Source organism: Poecilia formosa, unplaced genomic scaffold, assembly GCF_000485575.1.
Source record: "Poecilia formosa unplaced genomic scaffold, Poecilia_formosa-5.1.2 Scaffold7, whole genome shotgun sequence".
NCBI lineage: Eukaryota > Metazoa > Chordata > Actinopteri > Cyprinodontiformes > Poeciliidae > Poecilia > Poecilia formosa.
In genome coordinates, this window is record NW_006799946.1 from 545,625 (window position 1) to 570,533 (window position 24,909).

Consider the following 24,909-nt stretch of genomic DNA (forward strand, 5'->3'; position numbering starts at 1 on the left):
CTTGTTGAGATTAATAGCCGACACACATGGGTAGGGGGGGCATTAATGTTGAAAAGCCACCGCCCCACCTCTTCCTCAGTGCTACCCTGGGAGCTGCAACCTCCATAATGGGTCCATTCCCTGAATTAATGATGCTCATGGGCCGCATAGAAAAAGAACTGAGTTTAATTATAAGGAACGAGCCGAGAAAGAGAGAAGCAGGGAAATATTGAGTGTCATCGCAGGGCAGCTCTTCAGAGCTAATGCCTGCTTCTGCTCCAGGGACTCAGTTGTTTAAAAAGCAAGAAGATACAGGTGCGTCTCGATGTGTTAGAATATCATTGAAGTCATGTACAATTGTATTGCACACAGAGTGATGTACAAGCATTTCAAGTGTTTATGTCTGTTAGTTTTGATGATTTAGGCTCGCACCTGATGAAAACCTAAAATTCAGCAGACAGTTATTGACGCCATCTAAAAGCAGAGTAAGTTGAAAAACTTTCAACTTACTTGAGTGTAAAAGCATAACGGAAAGCTCAGTTGGAGGAAAAGCTGTAACTCACTTAGCAGCTGGTTTGTTTAGTATTTACCTTTAATCGGGCTCACCTGTCTTGTGGAGGCTGTCAATGAGCGTCTGCTACAAAACTGTCAAGTCAGCAGTTTTCCCCTGACTGATTAGACTTTAACATAGCATCTATCCTTACATTGTCTCCACCCATTAGGAGGGAGCGCAAGCGGCTGGTACATTTCTACTTCAATTAGTGGGCAAGAGTTGTGATAAAACATTTCTTTTGTAATGTTAACTTTGTTTTTTTTTTTGTTTTTTTTTTCCCAGAAACCAACTTTAAATGTTTTATACTGTAAGTTGTCACCATCAAACTCAACCGATATATCCGGAGTGTGTAAAATGAAATCTATGGCACACATGAATTACACTTACAACTGTTAGTACTGAACTACCAATGGGACATTGGAGAGGAGAGAGCTGTTGTTTTTCAGAGACCCAAATGGAGTTCAGTGAAACGTCTGCGTTCGCATCTGGTCTCCATCTTGTCTGACTAATCTTGAACTAAGCTTGAAAAGAGGAATGCCGTACAATTGCTGTACAAACCACCTTATTTTCATTGATAGTGATGTGATATTCTGTAACATAAAATTTCTGTGAAATTCAAGGAATTTTTATTTTTTTTCTCCTTAGCTTTGAGCCCAACAGAGGGCGGGTGGAGACAACCAAACCACTGACCGTCCTCTTTGCCTGAAACCGGAGAAGTGCCTCTTAAAGGGAGTCACTTGCAATCAGAAAGCCTCCATTTAATTACAACACACAGGAAATTACCGAATGAATGGGTCAGGTGCTGATAAGAGGCTGAGTCTCGGCAATGATAGCTCCTGAAACCCGAGGAGACCCCGATCTCAACGCTGAATTATCACAAAAGGCCACGTCTGGAAGCCTGACAATCTGATTGTACTGTCATCCAGATTCATAATTAATATATTTATCGAATTAATCGCTGAAAAGAGCCCTGGCCTTCTGAACAGAAGGCAGATTCATTCACGGCTGGCTCGACTTACCTCTAATAACAGTGTTGTCAGTGCAATAGGCCCCAGAGTCGAACGATCCTCCAAGACGTCATGACAGACAAATTGCTCATCTGTGTGGAGATGATATGAGGAATTTTCGGAGTAAAAGAAAGAAGAAACTGTCCTTGTTTAGGTGACATTCACTGCTGTAGTTTTGTTTCAGACTGTGAGACCAGGTTGGAAGAACATGAAAGAGACATTTGCTGTGTAAAGAAATGAAAGTAGATGTTGTTATTGCTCTGATTTAACAAATCACTCAGCAAAGAGGTGCTTTGTTTCTGCTATATGTTGCCTAGAAGAAGATTCATCACAGCATTTGAAATATTATAAAATGTAATACTTGGATCCAATAATATGCTAATTGTAAAAATTATTTAATCCCTTTAAGGCTTTTTCCCGGCCTTTTTATTTTTGTAAGCAGTCATGTTTCTCATGGTTTTATTTCAGTTGTAGTTTTCCTCTTGCCACTCTTCCATAAAAGCCAGATTTGCAGAATGTACAACTATCCGTTGTTTCAACAAATTCTCCCACCTCAGGTGTGGATCTCTGGATTCTTGGCTGATTCTCTGACTAAATGTTTTTGTCCTATTGTGTTATTATTATCCTTGCTCCTGAGAATAAGTTTTTTTTTTGTTTTTGTTTGTTTTTGTATGGTAGACATTCCCTCTTTCGAGCTCAGAGTTTAGACCTTTGTTCTCTTGAAACCAATCACAAATTGGACACATATGGTATTGCGGACACCCATCATATGGCTAAAAAGGAACTGGTTGAGAGTAAAGAGGTCCCTGGTTTCCCATCTGGGACCCTGAAAAGGTTATAATGGACTTTAATCACCGATAAACTGCACAATCATTTAAAATGACTAAGATCTATCATTGCATAATAGATTACATCACACCTAGTAGCACATTGTGATTTTAGGCAACCAAACCCAGGCGGCTGATCAACAACCTAGCTTTAAACGACATTAGAAAAAAATATAAAAAAGTAAATCATTTGTGCAGACCCTGCACATTCCCTTACATTTAAAGTGCAAATAGTTTCCCTTCACTGCTTTCTTGTTTACTCTGCGATAACATTTTTTTAACACGTTGTACTCCGCAGTACTTGTGCTGCTTGTTTTCACGCGGTCGATCCTCGGCTAGTTGCGCTCCTTATGCCACACTGAGAGCCCGGGCGCTGTTTCAGACTGATTGGAGCCTCTCCTTGGCAGCACGCAGCTGCACAAAGCAGGTGGGAAAGGCTTTTTGCAGTGGGGCCTTGCTCACTTCGAGGGCTCTCTTTGTAATTGCCGGCAATTACAATATGTGGCACGTGACGCTCCGCGCTGTTTTCAAACACGATGAAAGGGCAACGAGGTCCCCCCTCATATCCAGCCATAATTGAACAATTAAACTTTAGCATACTAACTACCTCTTCATTTGGCAGAACTCATTATGGAGGCAAGCTACACACAAAAAAAATGGCTCTCTGGGGTCAAACTCATAATAGTTTCTCTGGACCTAATACTACCTCAGACTTATTGAATGACAGGAAATACTGCTTATCTGTTTTGTAGTTCTGCTTGGGCATCACATTTTACAGGATGCCTACCTTTTAAGCTACATCATAAAAAAAACTGTTGAATATGGGTATAATATTTGCATGAGCTAATCCTGGTGCATACCAGTTTATACATTTGATCAGGTTTGAAATCACGCTGTTTGGTTGAGGCAGTCAGTCTCTGAAAAATGTCCTAATTTGCTTGGAAAATAAAACGTCTTTTGAGGGAGCATATGGAGAATCTCTCATATTAATAATGCAGTGGGAATGATTAGAAATAAGTGAGGCAAGCATTAATGATGTCATGCAGACATCACATCTGCAAATGAGATGTGGCGATTTGAAAAATCATCTCTGGTGGACAAAAAAAAAAAAGATCTTCCTTTTCTTCTTTACTGATATCATGAATTCACATCATCCCCCACAATCGATGTTACTCCTGATAAAAGTCAGGTTTGAATTGGTCAGAATTTTTAAACATTATAAGTCATTTGTGTCAGTTTAAAATATTCCTACTCCGCAGATGAATTTTTCTCTTAACTAAATATATTTAACCGTGACAGATTTTAAATCTGACATCCTTTATGCCCTGAACTGCATATTAAATGTTTCTCTGAATTCTGATCAAGTTAAAACAATCAAAAATATATTTTTTAAAATGCTTTAGTTACATTTATGCCATAGAAATTTTTGGAGATACAATTAATTGTGCCACTGATTATTTTGTGGATGGTTTTGCTATTATTCCCAAATGAATGCCAGTACTTGTGGAAAGATTTGTAGCTAAGAAAGTAATGTGTATTATTGTCAGTCTCCAAATTATTCCGCTTTGGCTGTAAATCGCCCATATAATACTCCCATAAGTTCAAACGCTGTGTAATTACACCTGATAATGTCCCTCAGGCACTCTATGAGCTCTCCAGGTGCATTAGGTGAAAATTGGATTAACTCAGGCAATGGACAAAGTGCTTCAAGGGCCACTTGGAGAAGGCAGTGGACATTAAAAGAACCTGCTATTTAATCAGTTTAAAGGTCTGCATAAGAAATTTACATTTCTCCGAACATAAAAACATTAAAGAAAGTTTATGCAAGACAGAAAATGACATCACAAATTCATCCTGCAGGCAGTCAGTGATAAGAAATATGATGAATTTGATATCAATGCCAACAGAAAAGCCAAACCATTGGAGCATGGCCCACAACTCATATATGTGTCATTTGCGAGTTCAAACACAAGATGATTATACATGTTGATATATCAAGGCAAGAGATGAAAATGATTGGAGCTATATCATGAGGTGGTGATTCTACACTGTATTAAACAGCACAAAGGGGCTTTTGTCATTGAATTCCCACAGCAGTTCAGCCACTATCGCCTCTGCTTTAATTTAATATCTATTTATTTCACTCCATTGTATGGGTTTTATTGAGGTTGTGCCTGTTTTATCGGCTCAATCTAAACCAGAAGTGAAGGTCAGGAGAGGCAGAGTGCCTCTATTTATTGGCTTCCATTGAGCCCATATGAGCTGATTTGGCTATCTGGTTTTGATATTAAGCTCTTTCACAGCATTTTCTGCTCTCCGGATATTGTTTATCACCACACTGAGATTTTTTGCAGTGCATTTACTACTGAATTAAATATTCTTCATCATTTTTGCAATATCCTCTTTGCAGGCTCGCGCGGGATGTGCCAGCATGTGTTCTTACCGACTATCTATGAGAATGAGATTAATAAAACAAGCCAAAGATTCATTTCTTCCCTGTCCTCAAACAAGTTAGAACAAGTCAAATATTTGGATTTGTGGAAAACTTCTTCATATTACCCAACTCTTATGTTTTATATTTATCAAATACGCTGCTCACCTTTATGTTAATTTGAAATATATATCTATCATATGTAATATCTCCTCTTGCTTTACATTTCTTTTGCCTGTTCATTCTCGCCAATTATTAGATAATTCTTTTGACACAAAAAGGTTTTTCTTTCAGTGTATTTAAAGACAAACCAGTTACTTTTAGGTCAAGAGTTTTTTTTTTTCTTTTAATCATAATTTTGCAAAGACTAAAGAATTTGTTTTGCACATTCTCAATTGGATTTGTGTCTGAACCTTGACTTGGCTGCATGTTTAGAATCATGAATACTTAAGTCATTTTGAAACATTTTGCAGGTTTCCTTCCAGGACTGCCTGGAATGAGCTTGATCCATTTTCTTATCAACACCAAACAATACCAAAAGCATCCCGCCGCATGATGTCACTACTATTAGGCCTCAATATGTTGTGTTTGGGATAATGTTATTTACAGAACTCACCATTTTGAATATTTTCCATATTTCTGATTTCAGTTCTTTAAAAGCAGAGAGCCATTTTGATAAGAACAATAACTTTTCTTTGTTTCTGGAAAAGAAATTACAAACGGAACTGTGTTTTGATTATATGCTACAATGACCTGCCATACTTTCATAAGCCCATTAGTTAGCTCCTTGAGTTACTGCTACTGACTGACGTCCTCTCTGACGTCACGTCGTGGCAGAAATATGACTCTGCAGGTGGCGCACGTGGTCTGTTGTTTACTTCTTCCAGGAACGTTTTGGTTGGCCCAGCTGGAAGGGAGCAGGGGACGCTGGAATTGTGAAACAGTTTTCCTGGATAGAGTTACTCAGCATTTAGGAGAAAATAGATTGAGTATAGAGGCCGGAAAGATGTCAGACTGAAAGCTTTTCCTCTTCCGAAGCAGTTTAATCCTTAAAAAGAGAAGAAAAAGTAAGTATAGCTTGTTTCCTGGAGAGCTTGTGTGTGTCACGCATGGGTTCTTTGTTCTAATCCTCTCTGTTTTGCCCAAGTTCAAACAACCAAATGCCCGCAACAAAACTGAGAAAGTTATATATTAGGACATCACTTTTCCACTGAGCGTTTTCTTTAGCTCTAAACGTTATTTACCTACTCCATTAGCATAGATATGATATAGAAAGGCAGGATTAGGCAAAAACACGTGTCTTACGAAGCTTAAAAGTGGTAAATAATGTTATTGTAAGTGGTAAGTAAAGTTATTGACCTTTTTTTGAAACACTTAAAAAAATAAAAAAATAAAAAACTCGGCTTGATATCGTCCTCCCTACTCCAATACCCCCCAAATATAGTTCAGTGGAAATAATTGTCTTCAGAATTCACCCTGATGTAAAATCTATATGACTCCAGCTACTCTGTAAAAACCTCAGAAGTTTGTTAGAAAACATCTTGCAACAAAAATGACTATGAAGACAGAGGAACACAGCAGACAGGTCAGAGATAAAGTTGTCGGGAAGTTTGAAACAGGGTTATGTCATAAAATAATGTCCATAACATCTCACATCTAACAGAACAGTATTCAAATATTGATGTTTGTGAGTGCAGTATGAACAATTTTTGCAGGGCAATTTAAATGCAACATACTGTAATGATGTAAAAATGTGTTCTAACTTCATATCTTTTGTCCAGATATCATCTAGAATGCTTCAGTTTGGAAATCTCTTTGCCCATTTTCACCTTCCTCACAAAGCTTCAGAAAGTGCTCAAAAACGAAGCTTAAAGCAGCTTCCAAGCCTTCCAGACTTTTTACAACATGTCATGTAAGCACGATGTCACACTATGTATTGATTTTACAAAATAGGATAAATGTATCGCTAAGTTATGTTGTAAAGTTATAGTTCTCATTTTTAAAAACGTGTCTTGAACTAAATATAGTGAATTTAACTAACTTTCTCCTCTAATCAGATATCTTGCCAACCACAAAGTGACAAGACTCTCGTCAAAAATAAAATAACTCTTTCATACCGATCCTTTTCTAGAAATAGAAAAGGATCTCAATATTTGTTGGAAAAAAGTTAAAATCTGTGATTATGTCTCTCATCAACAAGCTGATACTCAGTCCTGTTATAGCTAATTAAGCCAATGAGAGCTTTCATCTTCTTCAAGGATTGCCATTGAACATGCTTTATATTAGATTTTAACTGTCTAAATCAATTGTGTCATGCATATTATTAAAGCCTTAATTGCAGCAAAAGTTCTGTCATCACAGTGGTACACCCTTATGTGTATCAAAGTCCAAAAACCTCAGTCATGTCAACAAACCCATAATATATTAGTACAGGGTGTTTTTAGCTTAATGAGTGCCAGGACTTAACATATTTAATGGGTAACTTGTATATTTACTAATGCAGAGTAGATCCTATTAAGATCTTTTGGTTTCGTCTTCTGCAGAAAACTCACCGGGCTGAGGAAGGAAGATGTACACTGCGATCTTCGTGTCCCTGACCAGCATCAAGCCGCCAAAGACGACATCAACATGGTCATCCTGACAGGTTTGAAAGCGTAACCTTTCATGGTGGTTATTAATTATTTGTACAGGGATGTGAAAAAGTGTCGTCCCATTACAGATTGCTCGTAGAATTTTGAGGAAAGAGATCAGTTTAATCTAATTTGGAAGAAGGATGTCACATAACAAAATGTGGAAAAAATTTGAGCATAGGGAAGGCTTTTCAGAAGGACTGTAAATGTTTTGGATCATTAGACAAATGTTAAGCCTGGCTAAAGATCAATTTGAGTAAATACAAATTACCTTGTTTTGTCCTGTAAGTGACATTTTCTTTTACAAACCAGTAATGTTGCATGGCATAGAGGCGCCTTATGAACAGAGAATGATGGCCTTTGACGTAGCTGTTGTGTCGGACCTTTGCTACATGCTTTCCCCCCTTCTTTCTCTGTCCATTTCCTATCTGATTAGTTTGAATAAAGTTCCACTAGTGCCATATTTTCTTAAAAAAAAAAACAACAACAAACAGAAGAAAAATACCGATAGACAAAAGCATGATTTTGGAGAATCAATAGACATTCACCTTTGTTTAACTTCTTTTTGTTTTTTTTCAGGTCGTGGGATCTTCTGCATGGATGTTAAGCCCTGGAGTGGGACAGTGTGTGCTCACAACCAAAACTGGCATGTGCAAGTTAAAGACAAAGACGAGAATTTTTCCAATACTCACATTGAACAGGTTGAAGATCCCCTCAAAGCTGTCACGGTAAACAGACTCTATTAATAGAAGATTGCTTCAAAAAAAAAAAAAAAAAGGAGCTTGTCTAGCATACTTAAGCTCAAGGTCCAATTAATTATCTAAATCACTGAATTCATACAAACTGCTACAGGGTTAAGAGACTCTGTGTCGCTGTAACAATTTATATGGAAATTTCAAACACTGCAGCAGGGCTACCTAAACTTCACAAGTGGGCACTCTTATAATTGCGTTCACAGACAGAGGGGGCGGTACGGGGGGTGGAGGGGAGTTTGAAAGCAGGCAGGTGCCTAAACACAGCTGTGACCTGACGTTGCTGTGTCTGTTAGGAGTCACTCATTTCCATTTCTATAGATACTTCAGTATGACAGGAAGCTTGATTAGAAGACCGTTCTGGCAAACACAAGCTGCACTGGTAAAATTGTTCAGTCTGCAGATTCACTCGAGGGTTACATCACTTCCCTTGCCTTTAGGGTCACTGGTTACCAGCCTTTCTTCTTCTTTGAAAGCCTCCAATTGTAATTATAACAGAGGTCATGTATACATGACCAAAACAGTTGGTCCCTAAAATGGATTTTATATCCTTTTTTTAGTTATCTTTATTTTATTTTTTGTCCAATGCTGCGACGGATTGGACAAGTTTGTAGAATGGTAGAAAAGCACACAACAAAAAACAACTATGTATATCAAGGTGTTTATGATTAACCGCTTTATTTACAGTTGGAGTTGATATTAACTGCAGTGTCATGTCGTCATATGAAAGTCACTTATGGTAAAAGTGCATGCCAAATGCCAAATACATAAACTTAAGCAAGACAGCAAGACATCTAGGATCCATACTGAACCCACCTTTTACGCAGATCTTCATGTATCAAACCTACAGTATTTAAGTATTTATAGAATGTGGCCCTTCGTTATCCCGTGGAAAAGCCCATCTGAGGCCATTTTTTATCTAGTTTCTTAACCATATGTTTTGCACACATCGGAGTACCACAAGCATCAGTTTATCTGTGTCAATAACTTGTTTGGCCAGAGATTACTTACTAGTAATTGAATGACAAAATGAAGTACTATTAGTTTTATTCAGAGACACGGTATAAGATATGCCAGTATGACGCATTTTTTAAACCTGACGAAGAAGTTGAATCCTTCCAGATGTTTAGCTACAAAAAGTTACTTTAGTAGGACGATAAAAAAAAAAAGAAAACGTATCATCCATATCATTAGGGTGATATTTAAAAATGAACAGCCAAAAAAGAAAAGTAGACATTACATTTTTTTTCTCCATTGTGTTTAACTGTCTCTTCTTCTAGCGCAAAACGGTTCAATTATGCAGTCACTTGAAGAGGAGCGGAGTGCCTGTACGCAACAGTCTCTTCTTCTCCAGAGTCATCTTTCTCTCCCCCGACCTCAAGCTGGATGAGGAGCTGATGAAGAGAAGGGAGCTGGTACCCTACAGCCAGATAGATGAGTTCCTCAAATCTTTCAAAGAGGGCTATATGGGCTGGATATCTGATGCTGTGACTCCCTCCTGGATCTCAGGTGAATGGATCAACAGGCTTCAAAAATGTGCATAATGGCTCAAACCCTCATGGTCTTCACAAAGCTTGTAGAACCACATTTTTAGTGTTGAGCTTAAGTTATTAAATTAAATTGACCAAAATCAAACAATTCAGTTGTATTTTTTATTTATTTTTTCTTATTGCTCTGCAGGTCATCTGTCGTACAGGCAGATGGAGTCGGTGCGAGGCGTCCTCAGGAAGATGGGAACGTGGGACCTGGTGCTTCTGCATGGTGGTGAGCAACTGAAAGGAGACTACCAGGGCTGCCAGTACATCGCGCTGGACCGCCAGGACACTGAAACGTTGGAGTTTTCCAGAGTCAAGACCCTCGCTGCTGAGTCATTGTGGGCTTTGTTAGGCCACGTTCCTCAGGTGAGTTCACAAACCTGACTGGTGACTTTACATGCTATGTAGTGATGTAAAATGTAATGGCGGACATGATCCAGCAGGGGGCAGTAGTACTTTATGGCTGCCTAACTGAACTCTGTTGTTTATATCTACATGTTGTGGTGTGAACACAGTGCCTGGGAGTGCACTCGTAGCGTAATATAACACAAGTTTAAAATGTTACTTGAACCCTTTTTTAAGGTAAATCTTTATTTCAAAATGTAAAATTTAAAAAAAAAATGAAGCAATACATTTTTATGAGACATTTAAATGAAAAGCTCTTTGTATTTTTTTGCAATGAGGAAAGCATTGGTCATTTTCAATCTCTTTTAAATAAAATAATAACCATTAAAAAATCTAATTGCTTGAGAAAGAACATGTAATTTCTTACACCAGAAACGGCGACATCTAGAACAGCATAGTTTTCATCAGTGATTGAAGACTGCAATAATGATTCTTGGTTTCTTTTTAGTGCAGCCAGACTAAAGCAGAGTCACAGCTTTGTGAGGCATGCATTACTTTATCTGTCAGTAGGGATGACTTCATAAGGTTCTTTGTAAATAAAATCAATTCTAATTTAAACAAAAAGGATTAGCATCCTTCCCAAAATTGCAACTTGCTCATTTCTAGACAAAGTTCCCTTAGTAATAACTCTATAACCTGATTTGTGTGTATTTTTTTTTTACTGATTTTAAATGATCTTAGCTTCATCTACAACTTTGACATTGATCTTAACCGTCATTCCCAGTAGATATATATGTAGATATTTTGTCAGTGTTTGCAGCAATATACCAATTGGCATTATATGATTAACTGAATTCCAATGTATTTTATCATAACAAGATTTCTCATGGATTTATGAACTGAATTTGAATTGGACTGCATGAGTGGATTGTTTTGGATAAATCTGGGTTGAATTGAATAGGGCCTGCATTTAAATAATTGGTTATTTGAGGATTCATTGAGGTTACATTCGTTGTAAATTGACACCCTACAATCTAGATTAATTGAATTAAATTTATGTTTTGAAAAACCACTTAAACTGATGTGATTACCTCTACAAATGTCAATTACTGCCACAACCTCCCTAGTTTTTCAGGATGGTAAGGTAATTAATTTTGTTTACCTGCCAGTTGTTCACTTGGAAATGAGAGATTTTTCAATTACCTAGTTTTTCATAATTTTATTTAAATTAAAAATAAAAAATAAAAACAGTAATCTGGAAACAAAGAACTAATTGAAGAGATTGTAACTACAATAGTAAATAGTAAAGCAAGGTTTTGCTTTCATATCCCAGACTAGAAAAAATAATGAAACTAAAAATGTCCAACATCGATGCCACAACTCTTATAAAAGGCCATTGCTAAACCAAAAGATCACAAAATGGATGTACATCAGACAAAAGTTGAGATTTTTTTTCTTTTTATCTTTCAAGCATTTGCTTCATCACACTCACATTATCACTTTATCAGTTATAAGAATACATTTAAATCTGTTTAACATTTTACATCACTTAAGTTCATTGTATGCTTTATATGTTTATCCAGTTGTGCAAGTTTAATGTAGTCTGTTTATTTCTTCAAAAATGTCACTTGTTGGCTAAATTAACAAGTCTTGCAACTTAAAAAAAAAAGTCATTGGTATTAGGTAATGTAATCAAAAACACAGCAGCATATATAATGAATTCTGAAGTGATAAATGTTTAATGCACTTGACTTTAACATTTTTGATTTAGTATAATTTATGTGACTCCCAGCACTGCCTATTGCAGATAATGTCTCCAGAAAAATTATTTCAGATACTTTATTTTTGCTAGTCACAGACCTGGTTAAAAATATGAAAAAAAAAACAAAAAAACAATCTTTTACTTGTATTAAAATTAATTAGCGTCAAACCAACTTTTTAAGTCGTCTCCTATTGTTTCCACGCAATCCTTCCCATAAGAATACAGATGTGGGTTTTCTGCTACCAGTAAAGATGGAAGCCATTTAGAAACTGTATGGATATTATTAATTAGAAGAAAAACATTGTGTCTTGGCACTGATACTTGAGGAACACCACATGAAATCCGTAGCAATTGTTAATCTGTATGTAGGAATGCAGCTAAATTTTATTCATGTTCTTATTTACACATTGAAAAAATATATTCTTGGACATTTTTATTCAAGACTTCTCACAAAAAAAAATGTATTTGCTGCTCATACATCACTTTCAATTGTCAGTTAATTTGCTTTGAAGGCTGACATTACTTCTTCAACACCAAGGAGCGTGACCTGTGGTCCGCATCCATTACTGATTCGCAACCCTCTGCACCCAAACGCCGAGCCTCGGCCTCCCATGCAAGTCCTGGCTTCAGTTTGCACCCAGCCCCCACCCTCAAAAACCCAAACCCAGAGTATGCACTCTCACTACTCGCCTCCAGCTGCTGTGTATTTGATACACGACCCGGCAGTCATTAGAAGGTCTCCAGCAGACTCCTTTCTAGCCTATGGGGACACATGCAGCAAAAGAAAAATATTTTGTTTTCAAAGACATATTTTTAACTGCAAATGTGTCACAAAGCCTAACGTACCCTTCAAAATGTTTTTTTTTTTTTTTGCTGTACTAGGCCACATTTGTTTTAATATATATTTCAACAAACTTAAATACGTGAACGGATTTATGCATGGAACACGTTCAGCTTGAAGCCTGTGCCATCCACTGTATGCAGGATTACATCCACTTTACTCGTGTGCAGCTGCTGCAAAGGGGAAGCTTGAGGGGATGCAGGGAAACCTAATATCTCCCCTGGGCATATTTTCAGGGCTCAGAAATAATGCATGCTTTTGATTTGTTACTTGTAAACACACAGGCTGAAAAACCTGTGGTATGACCTTACAGTTTCACTCGGGCATCTGTTTGCTCTGTTAAAAGGGGCGTCAGATCGCGTGTGTTTTACCCGTGAGCTCGGGTAATTGCTCCGCAGTGAATGGGAGGTCTACATGCTCCAAAGTGGAGAATGATAGAGTAGAGTGGCTGTAATTTATTAATTACGGTCTATATTCTTAGACCACGGTCCTGGCTTCATTCAATTTGTATGGATTGAGGAGTAATTACTGTGTGTGTGTGTGTGTGTGTGTGTGTCTCTGTGTGTTAAGAAGGCAGAGTAAGAGGTGAAAGTCTGTTCACATCAGGATCCAAAGTGCAGGTTTATTTTTGTATTCATCTCTGCGTTACATCCTGTTTGGTTAGGTTGGGTTTTTTTTTGTTTGTTTTTTGTTTTTTTCAATGAAACATGACATTATTTGTCAGTTTCTTCAAAAAGCACTCCTTAAAGTTTCCAATTCCATGCGGCCATTTAACATCTCGACTAATATAGAGACTGTACAAATACGGGTGTCTCGGTTGCTGGAGCTACATCTTGTCTCCCCGACGGGCCACAGGTTTCACACAATTGCAGCTTGTTAATTCAACTCCACCCTGACATTCCTCTCCGTTTGGCTGTCTCGTGGGCTGCACGTGTCGCAGGCTTGTAATGGACAGCCTGGTGCATGTCGAGCTCGGCGCAAATGAAAAGGTTGAGAGGAGGGGGACATCAACTGCTTTGTGGTGGTAATGAACGATGGCAAACAGTAAAAAGGGCCCGGAGCAGGTCATTTACAAAGCCTGACAATTCTGCTGCCCAAATAGATTTTATCGGGATCGACTGTCGCCATTCGCTCTCTCTTTATGATCAGTTCAAATTATTTATAGAGACGTCACAAAATACTTACAATGTTGATTTTAAATGTCCTTTCATATATTGTTAGGCTCACAAAAACAAAAAAAAATTTGATTTTCGCAAGGTGTGCTTTTTTTTGAAAAACAAAAATGAAGGTTTCACACATAATAGTAACAATTTAATATTCCAGTCCAACTTTGACTAATCTGTATAGTATCTAGACAGAAGCAATGATGTTTTTATGTTTTTACAAGTAGAATAAAGCCCTGGTTTTGAAACACTGATGGTTTCTGGACTGGTTTAGGTGGTACTAAGAGGTCATTTTTACAAGTACAAATATGATGCAGATTAGATGTAATTTAGATTTAAAAACCAAACAACTAAAAATTATTTCTCACGCAAATCTTTGCTGCAGACAGTATACCTTCCACTGACCTCGGAAGTTGAAACCCTTGAAATGATATTAATCAAGCACGACGGTGTTCTTGGTACAAGCCAGATCAGTAGGATTTACCAGTTATTAGAGAGTTAATCTATTCTGCTATAGTGAGTTCATCTATTCTGAGTTATTCACTAAAGTTCCCCTTACAAGTTTTGTGATAGATAGTCTCCCATGAATCTGTCATGCACTTTCCTCAGCAGCTTTTACAACTTAAATGAAAATTGTTTCCAAAATAAAGCACCAGGATATTCAAATTTCTGTAATTTCAGGATCACTCTTGAAAGAAAATTAGAATTGGAAATAATTTGCTCTGCAGTGTGCGTGTGCGTGTGTGTGCGTGTGTGTGTGTCTGTGTGTGTGCGTGTAGGAAGCCGCTGAGGAAAACGTAATTACACAAGAGAAGTGTGCTGCAGTGTCACAAGTGTCTGTGATTAGCTAGTAAAGACATGGTCCACTTACATAGTCGAAGGCAATGATAAAAGCTGCGACGTGTATAAACTTGGTAAATATTCTTTTTTTCTTTTCTTTTTTTTTCACTCAAGTACTGAGAAGTAGTGAGAAGTCCCACAGAGAGAATCTGCTTATGTCCATTTGAAGATGACTCTCTGCCTTTTCTCTAAATTTATCCCCCGGTGTGATATAGCAGTCATGTTGGAGAGCTCTTCAACCACTCTTTTGTTAATTTAAACATCTGCTGTCAAGGTTCATGTTTTACACATCCTACTTAACACATGCAGTTCCAGTTAATTTGAATATATGTTTTAAAAAAAAAGCTTGAAGGCATCAATATTCATTCAAAAGTTGGTCTGTAGCAAGAAATAGACATTTGAATTTTATTACAGAACAAATGGGAATACTTACCAAAGGTAGGTGACATACAATTATTTAAAGAAAGTCACTCAGGAAAGTAAGATCATATCAGCTTAATCAAGTTTGAAATAAAAACTGACAAAAACTGGCTTTAAAAACTGCATACTGTATAAATATTTCCCTGAAAGGGAAATAGAGAGAACCCCCCCCCCAAATAATAGATATGTTCAGCTCATTGTTTATCAGGCAGTCAACTGAACCAGATGGAAGGACAGTTTTCCTAATGATTCCCTCTAAAAATGATGTTCACATTCTTTCTTACAACATAAGTTAAAATTATGTGGAGAAAAGCTGTAGCTGAAATCCTTCCATGAAGGAGTGCATGGATAAAAATTTGTTTGCTGTTTATGTAAAGCGAGCAGCACAGATATCTGCTGCAGGAAACTAGAAAAGCATCAGTTTTGAAACTCGGTTAAGTCATTCTTCAAGTGTTGTGGGATTGTTTGTGATTATTACAATAACTAGCATATATAAAGTTTGATCACAAACAAACAATTCCCCCCAAAATCTAGTTAATTAACAAATTTAAACTTCACAGTGGTGGGAAAAATGTTTGTCTCTTACTGGCTGCTGCTTCTTTTTTTTTTTTGCATGTTTGTCACATTTTTTTTCAATCAATTTTTCACAACTATGAATATTTTAAATTCACTAAATATACATCCATACTGTGATATGAATTCATACTGAGTTCAGTTTATTTATCAAGTACCCAGCAAGATCTTATGGAGGCACAATTTCTCTATTAAGGTTTCTATGATCGATTTCAAAAACGATCAAATTAATTAAAGTAATGAAAATGTAGTGGAGGAGAAATATGAAAACTGCAATTGAAAATCAAATCTAACCTTTCCAGTCAGTCCTGGTCCCCTGCATGACCCCTCTTTCATGCATTTTTAATTACCAAATTATCCAGAAACCCATGTGGTGGTCACAACAAATGGTTCTGGGGGCTTTCCTGCAGCTGTACAGAATACAAGCAAAGCCCACTTAAGAACAAATATGAAAGAAAAACCCAGATTAAAAAACAACAGTCACAGCTGGAGTCTGCTAGCCATACTTGGAACAGAATTTGGCAGTGGATGTTTTTGAAAAACTGACTATTTCTTAAAGGGAAAACTATGTGTTGCATTACTTGGACTGATTTTCGATCTTTATGTGGCCAGCTTCTTTAAGGAACTTTAACTGCATTCCTCAGCAGCAACAAAATCTCATCCAACTCTCTCTACTTCTGCACTCAGAACTCAGACTCAACTTTGTACAATTTTAGCTACTCTAACATTGGTTACAATTTTTCCAATGAAACAATATGAGCTATACATTCGATATTTTAGCTGATTTGAGCTCAGAAATTGAGCATATTGCATCTATTCTGCATTTTCCCATGAACTGCCTTTTTTCCTACTCTGTGTTTGTAAAGCCAGAGATGTTGGCTTCATATTTGCTGTCGTCTTAAAAGTATTAATTGCTTAGGATGACTGCTAAATGCTGAAACAATATTATTAAAAAGCAAGCATTAGCACTTGCTTTTGCACTTGAATTATAAATAATTAAATGCTAATATAATCCCCAGAACTGTTGACTTTCCATTCATCTGAGGAAAAATAAAATCAAAATATTTTGAAATAGTTGGACGGTCCTAAACTATTTTTTTTTTTATCCCAATTCTCTTCTGTTCTTCCAGTCAGGAAATTTCACAACTAAATATTTTTCTCCATATTCATATTTGGTACTAAATGCGTGGGCTCTCTCGCTGTCGCTTTTTCCTTGCTTGTCATTGAAGATCTTAATTTTATCTCCCAGACCTCAGTTATTTGTTTTGTGGATTCCGGATATTACAGAGATCTCCCACAGAACAAGGCTCTTAGATATGATCAATAGAGATTCATGAATAATGAAGGGGACTGAGTGGAGCAGAGGCACTTAATTACAGCTTCAAAAGCCATTCTCGTTAATTGAGGTGAATAAAGGTGGTGAAGTGGACTGCGTAGAGCCATTAGTTTTCTTTTTTATTATTATTATTCTTTCTTTTCGTAATTACAGCAAAAAGAAAAACCTTACTAACATCAAGAAAAGACCAGCTGAAGTCATGGTTTTCTCAGAATGATGCATTTTTTGCGATTGTGATTAAATGAAAAAAAAAAGCTTAATTTGGATGCCAATTCATTTCTCCTGGCCACCTGTGAGCAGTCTGTTTAAGTTTTAGTGTAAATGACAGTACACTGCATGTTCAGACAACCTCTGTGGGCTGTAGATGCAATACTTAATTGACAGCCCTGCCATCTGTTACGGTTATGTGAAATTATGGATAAACTAGTTAACAGACACTTTGGCCCATTGTCTGTTGTTTTGATAATCACCCTTAATAACAGTCGGCATCAATATGGTCTTTAAACCCGATTTGAGAGTTAATGGAGTCAGATGGGGACAGTCGGTGTGTGCTCTGGGGCTAATTTTGTTAGAGATGTTCGTAAAGACCAAATTAAATCAGTCGTAGATTGGACCCTCTCAAGTCGGCCAGACAACCAGACCCATTGAGGAGAAAAGGAGGGGATTCATATTTTAACCTCTCAGAAAATGCACTTATGTGGATGGAAATAAAGTCATAGCAGGGTGACTGGATGCAAATGGTTATTGGAGAGAGTCTAATGGCTTCCTGTTAGCCGAGGCAGTCTGTTAGGAAACAGCCATTCAGAATTTAACATGCAATTTTTCCCCCCCTTTTGTTTTCACATTTATGGCTTTGGATAAACGTTGTTATCGACGTAAATGGTCATGTCGCCAAATCAAAGTTTAATAATTTTAACGGATGAGCTACATCTGGGCAATGCAGAAGCTTCATTAGCATGTATTAATATTTTATGGAGGAAGTAGTGCAGAAACACTGCAGAAGTAGTTGATGAATTGGCCAGCAGCATTTTTCAGCGAAAAAAAAATATATATTCTCGTACCTATAGCAAATTTTGAAATGATTTGAGTTGAAATTATATTATATCCACTTTTTAATTTGTTTAAATTGGGGCATAATTTGGGACTTTTACAATCCTTTGGCATACTATCTATTTAGGTGAGTTGAAATTGAATTCAGTTTTACAAAAAAAAAAAATAAAAAATTGGTTAATCTATGATTTAAAAAGATGGCAAATGCATTTGTGCATAGGTTGAGGTTTGTTTGGATAGATTATTTTTGTCCGATTTAAAAAAATTCAGTATTATGAATATTTCAGACCTTAAATTCTGAAACAGAAAATTAAAACAGAATAAATGTTTTAACACTTTGTCTCAGAATAACATCTACCTACAAACCAGTTTTGCTCCTCTTACGTGATATTTTGGACTGTCAACAAAGACGGTTGGCTTGTCAGAGGTGTGTCACTTTGTGTTACCTCTCCGTTTGCGTCTGGGGAGACACGGCGCGGAACAAAGAGCCCGTCGTCTGAAGCCGGTGTGCCGTTACGCTCACTGAGAGTTCACCTGAAACACTGCACCCATGGCTCCAGGTAACGGGCCCTTCTGACTGATGCCCCGCTGGAATTCTTTGACTTTATCAGAGGAAGAATCTGAACTTTGTGAATGGCAATACACACAGGCGGTGACACATCCTTACCCAGTTACAAGGCTCCTCTCATAAATCACATTAATCAAACTTGTCAGACCCCAATATTTAAACGCAAGCAAGTTTTGCAACGTGTAGTCGCAAAGAAAAATCAGTTTTGTGTGCTTGTTTCATCATCCGAACACATTTACCCCAAACATGCTTTGAATATGTGCAGTGCACCTGCTGGCCTGAAAGGGTAAAGGATAAAGAGACCAGTGGAGATCAGTATCAGCAGAGTGAACTTTCTTCTTGCTTTGTGGAGACTTTTGGCAGATGGTAAATAAGAAGGAGTTTGTCTGAAACACGAGGAGTGATGTCATTCAAATAACTCCCAACATCTCTGAAAAAGAGAGCGGCCGCCCAGGGTAGACACTGATAGGTGAGCTCTCGGCCCCTTCTGTTCCACCCAGCCTTCGCCCCGAGGGCGCTGTCCTCAACATAAAGTGCTGCAGACGCCCACAGTCACACAAACACTCAGGCCTGTTAGTGCTTGAAATGGTAGTTATTACGGTGTACTTGTGAACAGTTTACAAGGAAAGGTGAGATATAATTTTATTAGCTATTGATCTGCTCATGCTGGCTTGTTGGAGATTGCAAAGCTGTGACAAACTGTAATTCCATCGACGCACTAAAGGAAATGCATAGATTACTTAGTGATGCTGTAAAGTCTTTATTTCTTTAATTTGTGATTGTGGGTTGTTTTTTTTTTGCCTACAGCCAATGAAAACACAAAAAAATTTATTACTGAAATATGAACTTAATAAAAAAACTCTGCTGCATCCTTAAAATATGTTTTATTCAAATACTATTATGTTGTGACAAATGTGTGTCATCAAATCATATTCTGATTTATTGAAAATGACTGTCGAAAAAAAATCATGTATAGTTTTCTTCAACTTTATTATTGTATGCATTTTTATGATGGTCTATTATAAAAAGTGATGCTCAATTTTTATTGTAATACAAAGGATGTAAGAGGTCTAACAGCTGTGAAAATATCCGCAAAACACTGTTGCTCCTCCTTCATGACTCGTTTGTTGTAAACTTGACGTCGTCTTTTGCTTCAGGCTGTCGCGTTACATGACTTTAAGAGCATCATGCCGTACCAGTTCCTGAATCTGTTAAACTATTTGGATTAGAAAAAACATCTGCCACACAGGAACACTACCTGTGATTTTCAGCCAAAGGTGGTAGGAATCTTCCCTCTTGTTTTAGCGACTTATAACTTCATTCATATTGCTTTTTTGTTTTTTTTTCCCCATAACATCATTAACTGATGCAGTAATTAAACATAAACTTCGCCAGAATGCTTCCAGGCGATTGTGATCTTCTGCAGTCTGCGGTAAAATCTCCAAAATGCGTCTCCCGTCTCGTCATCCGTTCTGTTTGAAAGACGCAGGAGCTGCATTGTCTGACCCACAGAGGATAGAAGCGCCTAGCTTTCTGAGCCTAAAATTAGTTAATTGCTGATTAGCGATCATTACACTTGGCTGTAATTTGTTAGAATAATTCCACTCTGACAGTCTTGCCTTGGTTTGTAAACGTCTGAGCCACCAGCTGTCACAAAGCTACTTTTTCATGCATCCCAAATTAATAGACACTTGCTGACTCTGAAGTGGCCTGATGCTATTGTAACACAAGCCATGTGGCATCCGGCCAAGGCTGCAATATAAGACACAATTGTTTTGTCTTTTTGTCCTTTTTTTTTTTTCTTCTCCCCTCTATCTTCCTACCCCCCTTTTTAATGCACACTAATAAGCAAGTAAATGGCAGAAAGATGTGTGTGTGAAATCATGGCAGCCTTTGTTGCAGATAATTAGGTTAGCAGCGAGAGCGTGCAGGTGCTGAGGGTGTGCTGTGTGCTTGTGGTGTGTTATCGACTTGCTCATAGGCTGTCAGGGGTGTCGCACTTCCCATCAGCCCCGAAGCTCAGCAACCTCTTCACTATTAAAATGATCACTTTCAATAGCAGACAAAAGAAAGAGGGAACATATCTAGTGCAGGGTATTTTCCCCACCTCTAATGCTTATCTGCCTTTTGATGTCGCCGTAATAAAAGGCCCATTGGGCTTCCACAATGACCTGCAAAATGGACAAGGGGCCGATATACTAGGCTCTGACTGTCGCCAGCATTAACTAAAAGGCCCAGACATTATGGAGAGCCGGGGATGAAAGTACATGGAGGAAAAAAAAAAAAATAATTGAAAAATTGCCTAATGCTAAAGTGAAAGAAAATGGAACTGTGAAAAGGCACTGTAATATTCTGTTATCCCCAGTAAATGCAGCCAAACAAGAGATGCGGCGTGGCATTCTTTTTGAAATGGATGTGGTTCAATTACCTGCATGTCTAAATCTAGTTAAGGCCGCCATTGTCAGGCTTGAAACATAACAGGCAGTTTTGATGTAGTGTTAAAGCGTATTATGCCCTACAACCTACAGAAAATCATGGGAGGGATGACTCCATTCAAGATGTGGAGGGAAATTAAAGCTCATACCGAGAAGAGGGTTAATTTAATATTTATTCAGTTCCAGACTTCTGTTTGGATCTCAAATCTGACTGAGGGGCTCAGTGTTTAAAACAGCTGATTGGAAAGGTTACAGTTTAATAGTTAATTTGATTTTAAATAGAGGCATGATTCTTTCCACATGTAACATGCTAGCATTACAAATTGACAAATGTATTGCCACTTCTACTAAAAACAGGACTTAAAATGCATTACTCTTTTAGTCCAGCACCATAATCTAACTCTAATTTGAGCGCAATTATTTATCTCGAGAAATAATTGTTGTTAACACAATCATCATTGGCACAATTGTTGCCACTCCTGCTGTTACTGCTTTGTACAAACCTCCTTTTGTCAGTCTCTGTCTGTTCCTCTGTCTTTTGAGAAGACCGGTGCACACAGAGAGAGGAATCTTTGGCCGGTCACCATTGTACAAGGTACTCCAGAATCCTAGGTCCTCCACTATACTCTCTTTTGTTTAGCTCACTTCAGAGGGATTGTGTGTGATTTAGGCTGGGAAGGCTCTGCAAGAAGGTCATATGCATTTGGCCAGTGTCCTGTTACGAATCGGTGATGACCAATTTCCCTGTTGCTGGCAAGAGTCTGTGATAATTTTAACCAGAATCCCAAGATTTAATAATACTACACACACTAAGAAGCTCTGAGGGCCTTTGGGAGAGAAAAGACCCCACAGCACCACACAGCCACCTCTATTTAAGTAAGTTTGGGGTGCTTTGGCACCCTAACCCTTTTACACTAGACTTACTTGAAGTGGAGGGATGGAAGATTATCATACTGTTACCTACCATCTGGAGAAAGACGTTATTGTGGGAAGAACTGTGATAGTAATAAACAAATATATCTACAAACTCCCAAAGTGATTTTGATTCAGACTTTTCCTTCTATTTCACTGTTTGTTCCATATGAGACTATAAATACATACAAGCATGTTTGAAAATACAAAGATGTTTGGAAAAAAAATCCAGTTTTTGTGTACTCATTTGGAGTATTGTTGCACCACTTAATGAAACTATTATACTGACAACGCCTATTTGATCATTGGTAGTTTTTATTTGTTTCTCATGTTTGAATTTGTGAGGCTTTGACTGTATGCAGGTCATATAAATTATTTTATTGCTGTTATTATAAATAATATGTTCAACTGTGGGCTCTAAATTCGCCTCTTGACGACTTTAGCCATTTAAAGTATGGCTAAATTCATCAACAGGCTAATTTCCCGTAGCTATTTCATAGCTTACAAAAACACATCTACCTTACTTAAATGTTGTTCTGTTTCTGTTTTGAAGAGTTGATAAAGGAAGGAAAATGTTTAAGTCACAGAAAAATATTTTTTAGATCCTCTAATCGACATGAAACGGTGAATATTGCCAGTAGGATCACAATGTTTATTCAACAAGCCAGCTGCTAAGCGTCATTTTAGTTCAAGGTGTTAGAGATATGGTCATAGCAGTAAAAAAAAAATAACAATTCCCATAATAATTTCTTTAGGATCATGCACATCATTGGTCTTTGTTTAAAATTCTTGCATCCTGACCGTTGTTTTCTGAATTAAAGGTGTGTTTTTTCCGCTTTCTACTCCTCAGGTAACTGTTAAAATGTACAAACGAGGCCCTCACGGCTGGCTGGGTAAATCCCTGAATGCCACCGCCATCATCCCTTCCAACACCTTTGTGATCTTCAGAGTTAGTGGCGAGGAATCTGATGCCAAAATCCCAGCGAACACTATTCACAGCATCACACTCAGCATATGACACGGTGGAGACGATCAAAGGATTAATGGAAGCTTTCTGAATGAATAACATGCGTATGCAAAAAAAGAAAACATGTTTTTTATGAATGAATGTTTCTCTATGCAGATATGGCACTTTGTTGTGTGTTGCTAACATATTCCACACGTCTTTGTGTGAGCGCACTTTGAAAAAGATCCCATTTGCAATTTTTTCTGCTTAATTCTGAGAGTGAACATGACGTTAATGAGATTTTTTGACAATTAGCCTGATTAACTTTGTCGTGTTTTAAATTTCCAGGGCCGACCCCCCCACTTTGCGCGACCTGTTAATTAACCATTATTCCTGCCGACTGGGTCACATCAGTTTGAGCAGTGAGTGTTTAATGTGCTAATCGTGGCTGTTAAAACGGGCGGCCTCTGGCTCGATGAGGATCCGGGATGTCAGTGTTTCGGTGGGTTTTTATAGGAAGTTATTTACAGACTGTTTAGAGAAAGTAAATGTTTTTGATATCTTAATGTGCTCCACTGCTCAGAGGAGATTATACAGGTCCATGGTTTTATTTTGTAGGCATGGGAGTGGGGGTGGGGGGAAATGTGATGGGGTGGCCTTAAGATAATACAGTAAAATGAACTTCCTGTGGTGATGGGATCCCCCTTCAGCTAAAGCCTATCTACTGTATACTTGTGCAGATTTTTTAATGTGTTATCTGACAGAGAGTTTAAAAAGCAAAACCACTTATTTGCATGGATTTAGTTTTGGCATTGGGCAATTGAAAGCATTAAGGTAAACCAAAGCTTTTATTAGTTACTGTATAAAAATGCTAAAATGTTCCTTTGTTTTTATCAGATGCCAGTGATGGAAACATAGAATAATGCTATTCTGGACTTTTCCATGGTTGTTGCATGCTGCCAGTCAGCAGCATGCAACAACCACCACAGCTGTTGCTTTAGAGAAAGACATTTTAGCTATATTTCTAAACAAGTGCCTATTACAGACGTTATTATATTTATACAGTTCAGTTCAAAGTATTCAGATTTTAGCACATGGCAGATTTTAGTTTAATCTTTACATTTTCCTAACGTATCGTTTGATTGGAAGTGATATTTTGGAGCGACCGATCCAGTCAAGTATCCCAACTTAATGTGATAGAGAATCTATGAAGAATGCTAAAAATTAGGGTGATTACAGGGAAGCCTCCGAATCTCCTGGCATGAGGTAACTGGGCAGACATCTTAGTAAAAACATGTAAAATCTTGTTAGCAATGACTACGTTATTAACATGGTGAAGCTGTGACAAAATGTCTTGTGCAAAAGCGTATTATGCCCTAAGCAAAACACAACAGCAATTACAACGGTTTTATTTATTTTATTTTTTCACAGTTTTCTGTCAATACCATACCTAACTCACATCGTTAAGTGATATCAAGGCAACTTGATGAATTGATTTGTATCCCTTAAATTAAAGCCAAATAGGATCCAAGAGTTATTTTATGCACGGCATTAGCTAAAAGGTATTTAGAGAAATGGGTAACATAATGGCAAATAAAAAAGCAGTGATTTTCATTTCATATCTTCATTTATTTGTGCTCTCTATTTGAATGCCTTTCAGTCTTCTTGAAACTTCAAGCACTTCATGGAAATGGATTGTCATTACTTTCATTAGCTGATTTGTTTAAGCAGTATTAGGTGGGTTTTTAAGTCATTGTTTTAAATTTTGTGGTATAATAAAGGTCTTTCATTGTTTAGCAATAACGTTTTACTCTCTTTTTTTGGGTCCATGTGACTGCCACCTAGCTTCATTCTGGTGTTCTGAAGTTTTTTGCTTTTTTTTTAGTTTGGCCTCTATATGTCGACAAAACAGTTTACATTAATTTGCTTTGTATTTCAGGGAAATTAATAGATGATTTTCAGGACGGTATTTATTTGTCATCATTCCTTCATAAATAGCAACAA

At 37.5% G+C, this 24,909-nt stretch overlaps 1 protein-coding gene across 1 annotated transcript; it reads left to right on the forward strand.

Annotated features, from left to right (window-relative positions):
• Positions 1–5,659: 5,659 nt before the first annotated feature.
• LOC103150566 (uncharacterized) lies at positions 5,660–23,043 on the forward strand. Its single transcript, XM_007570250.2, has 7 exons — positions 5,660–5,864; positions 6,579–6,709; positions 7,341–7,441; positions 8,007–8,155; positions 9,460–9,688; positions 9,860–10,080; positions 22,810–23,043. The coding sequence occupies exons 2-7, from the start codon at positions 6,591–6,593 to the stop codon at positions 22,975–22,977; spliced, it is 987 nt and encodes a 328-aa protein (XP_007570312.1). The 5' UTR covers positions 5,660–5,864; positions 6,579–6,590; the 3' UTR covers positions 22,978–23,043.
• The last annotated feature ends 1,866 nt before the right edge of the window (positions 23,044–24,909 follow it).

What these genes read in the sequence shown, in the direction of transcription:
- LOC103150566 (XM_007570250.2), top strand. Translation starts at nt 6,591, where the DNA reads ATGCTTCAGTTTGGAAATCTCTTTGCCCATTTTCACCTTCCTCACAAA. An exon ending in CAACATGGTCATCCTGACAG is followed by an intron (nt 7,442 to 8,006) that starts GTTTGAAAGCGT and finishes GTTTTTTTTCAG; the next exon opens with GTCGTGGGATCTTCTGCATG. An exon ending in ATCCCCTCAAAGCTGTCACG is followed by an intron (nt 8,156 to 9,459) that starts GTAAACAGACTC and finishes CTCTTCTTCTAG; the next exon opens with CGCAAAACGGTTCAATTATG.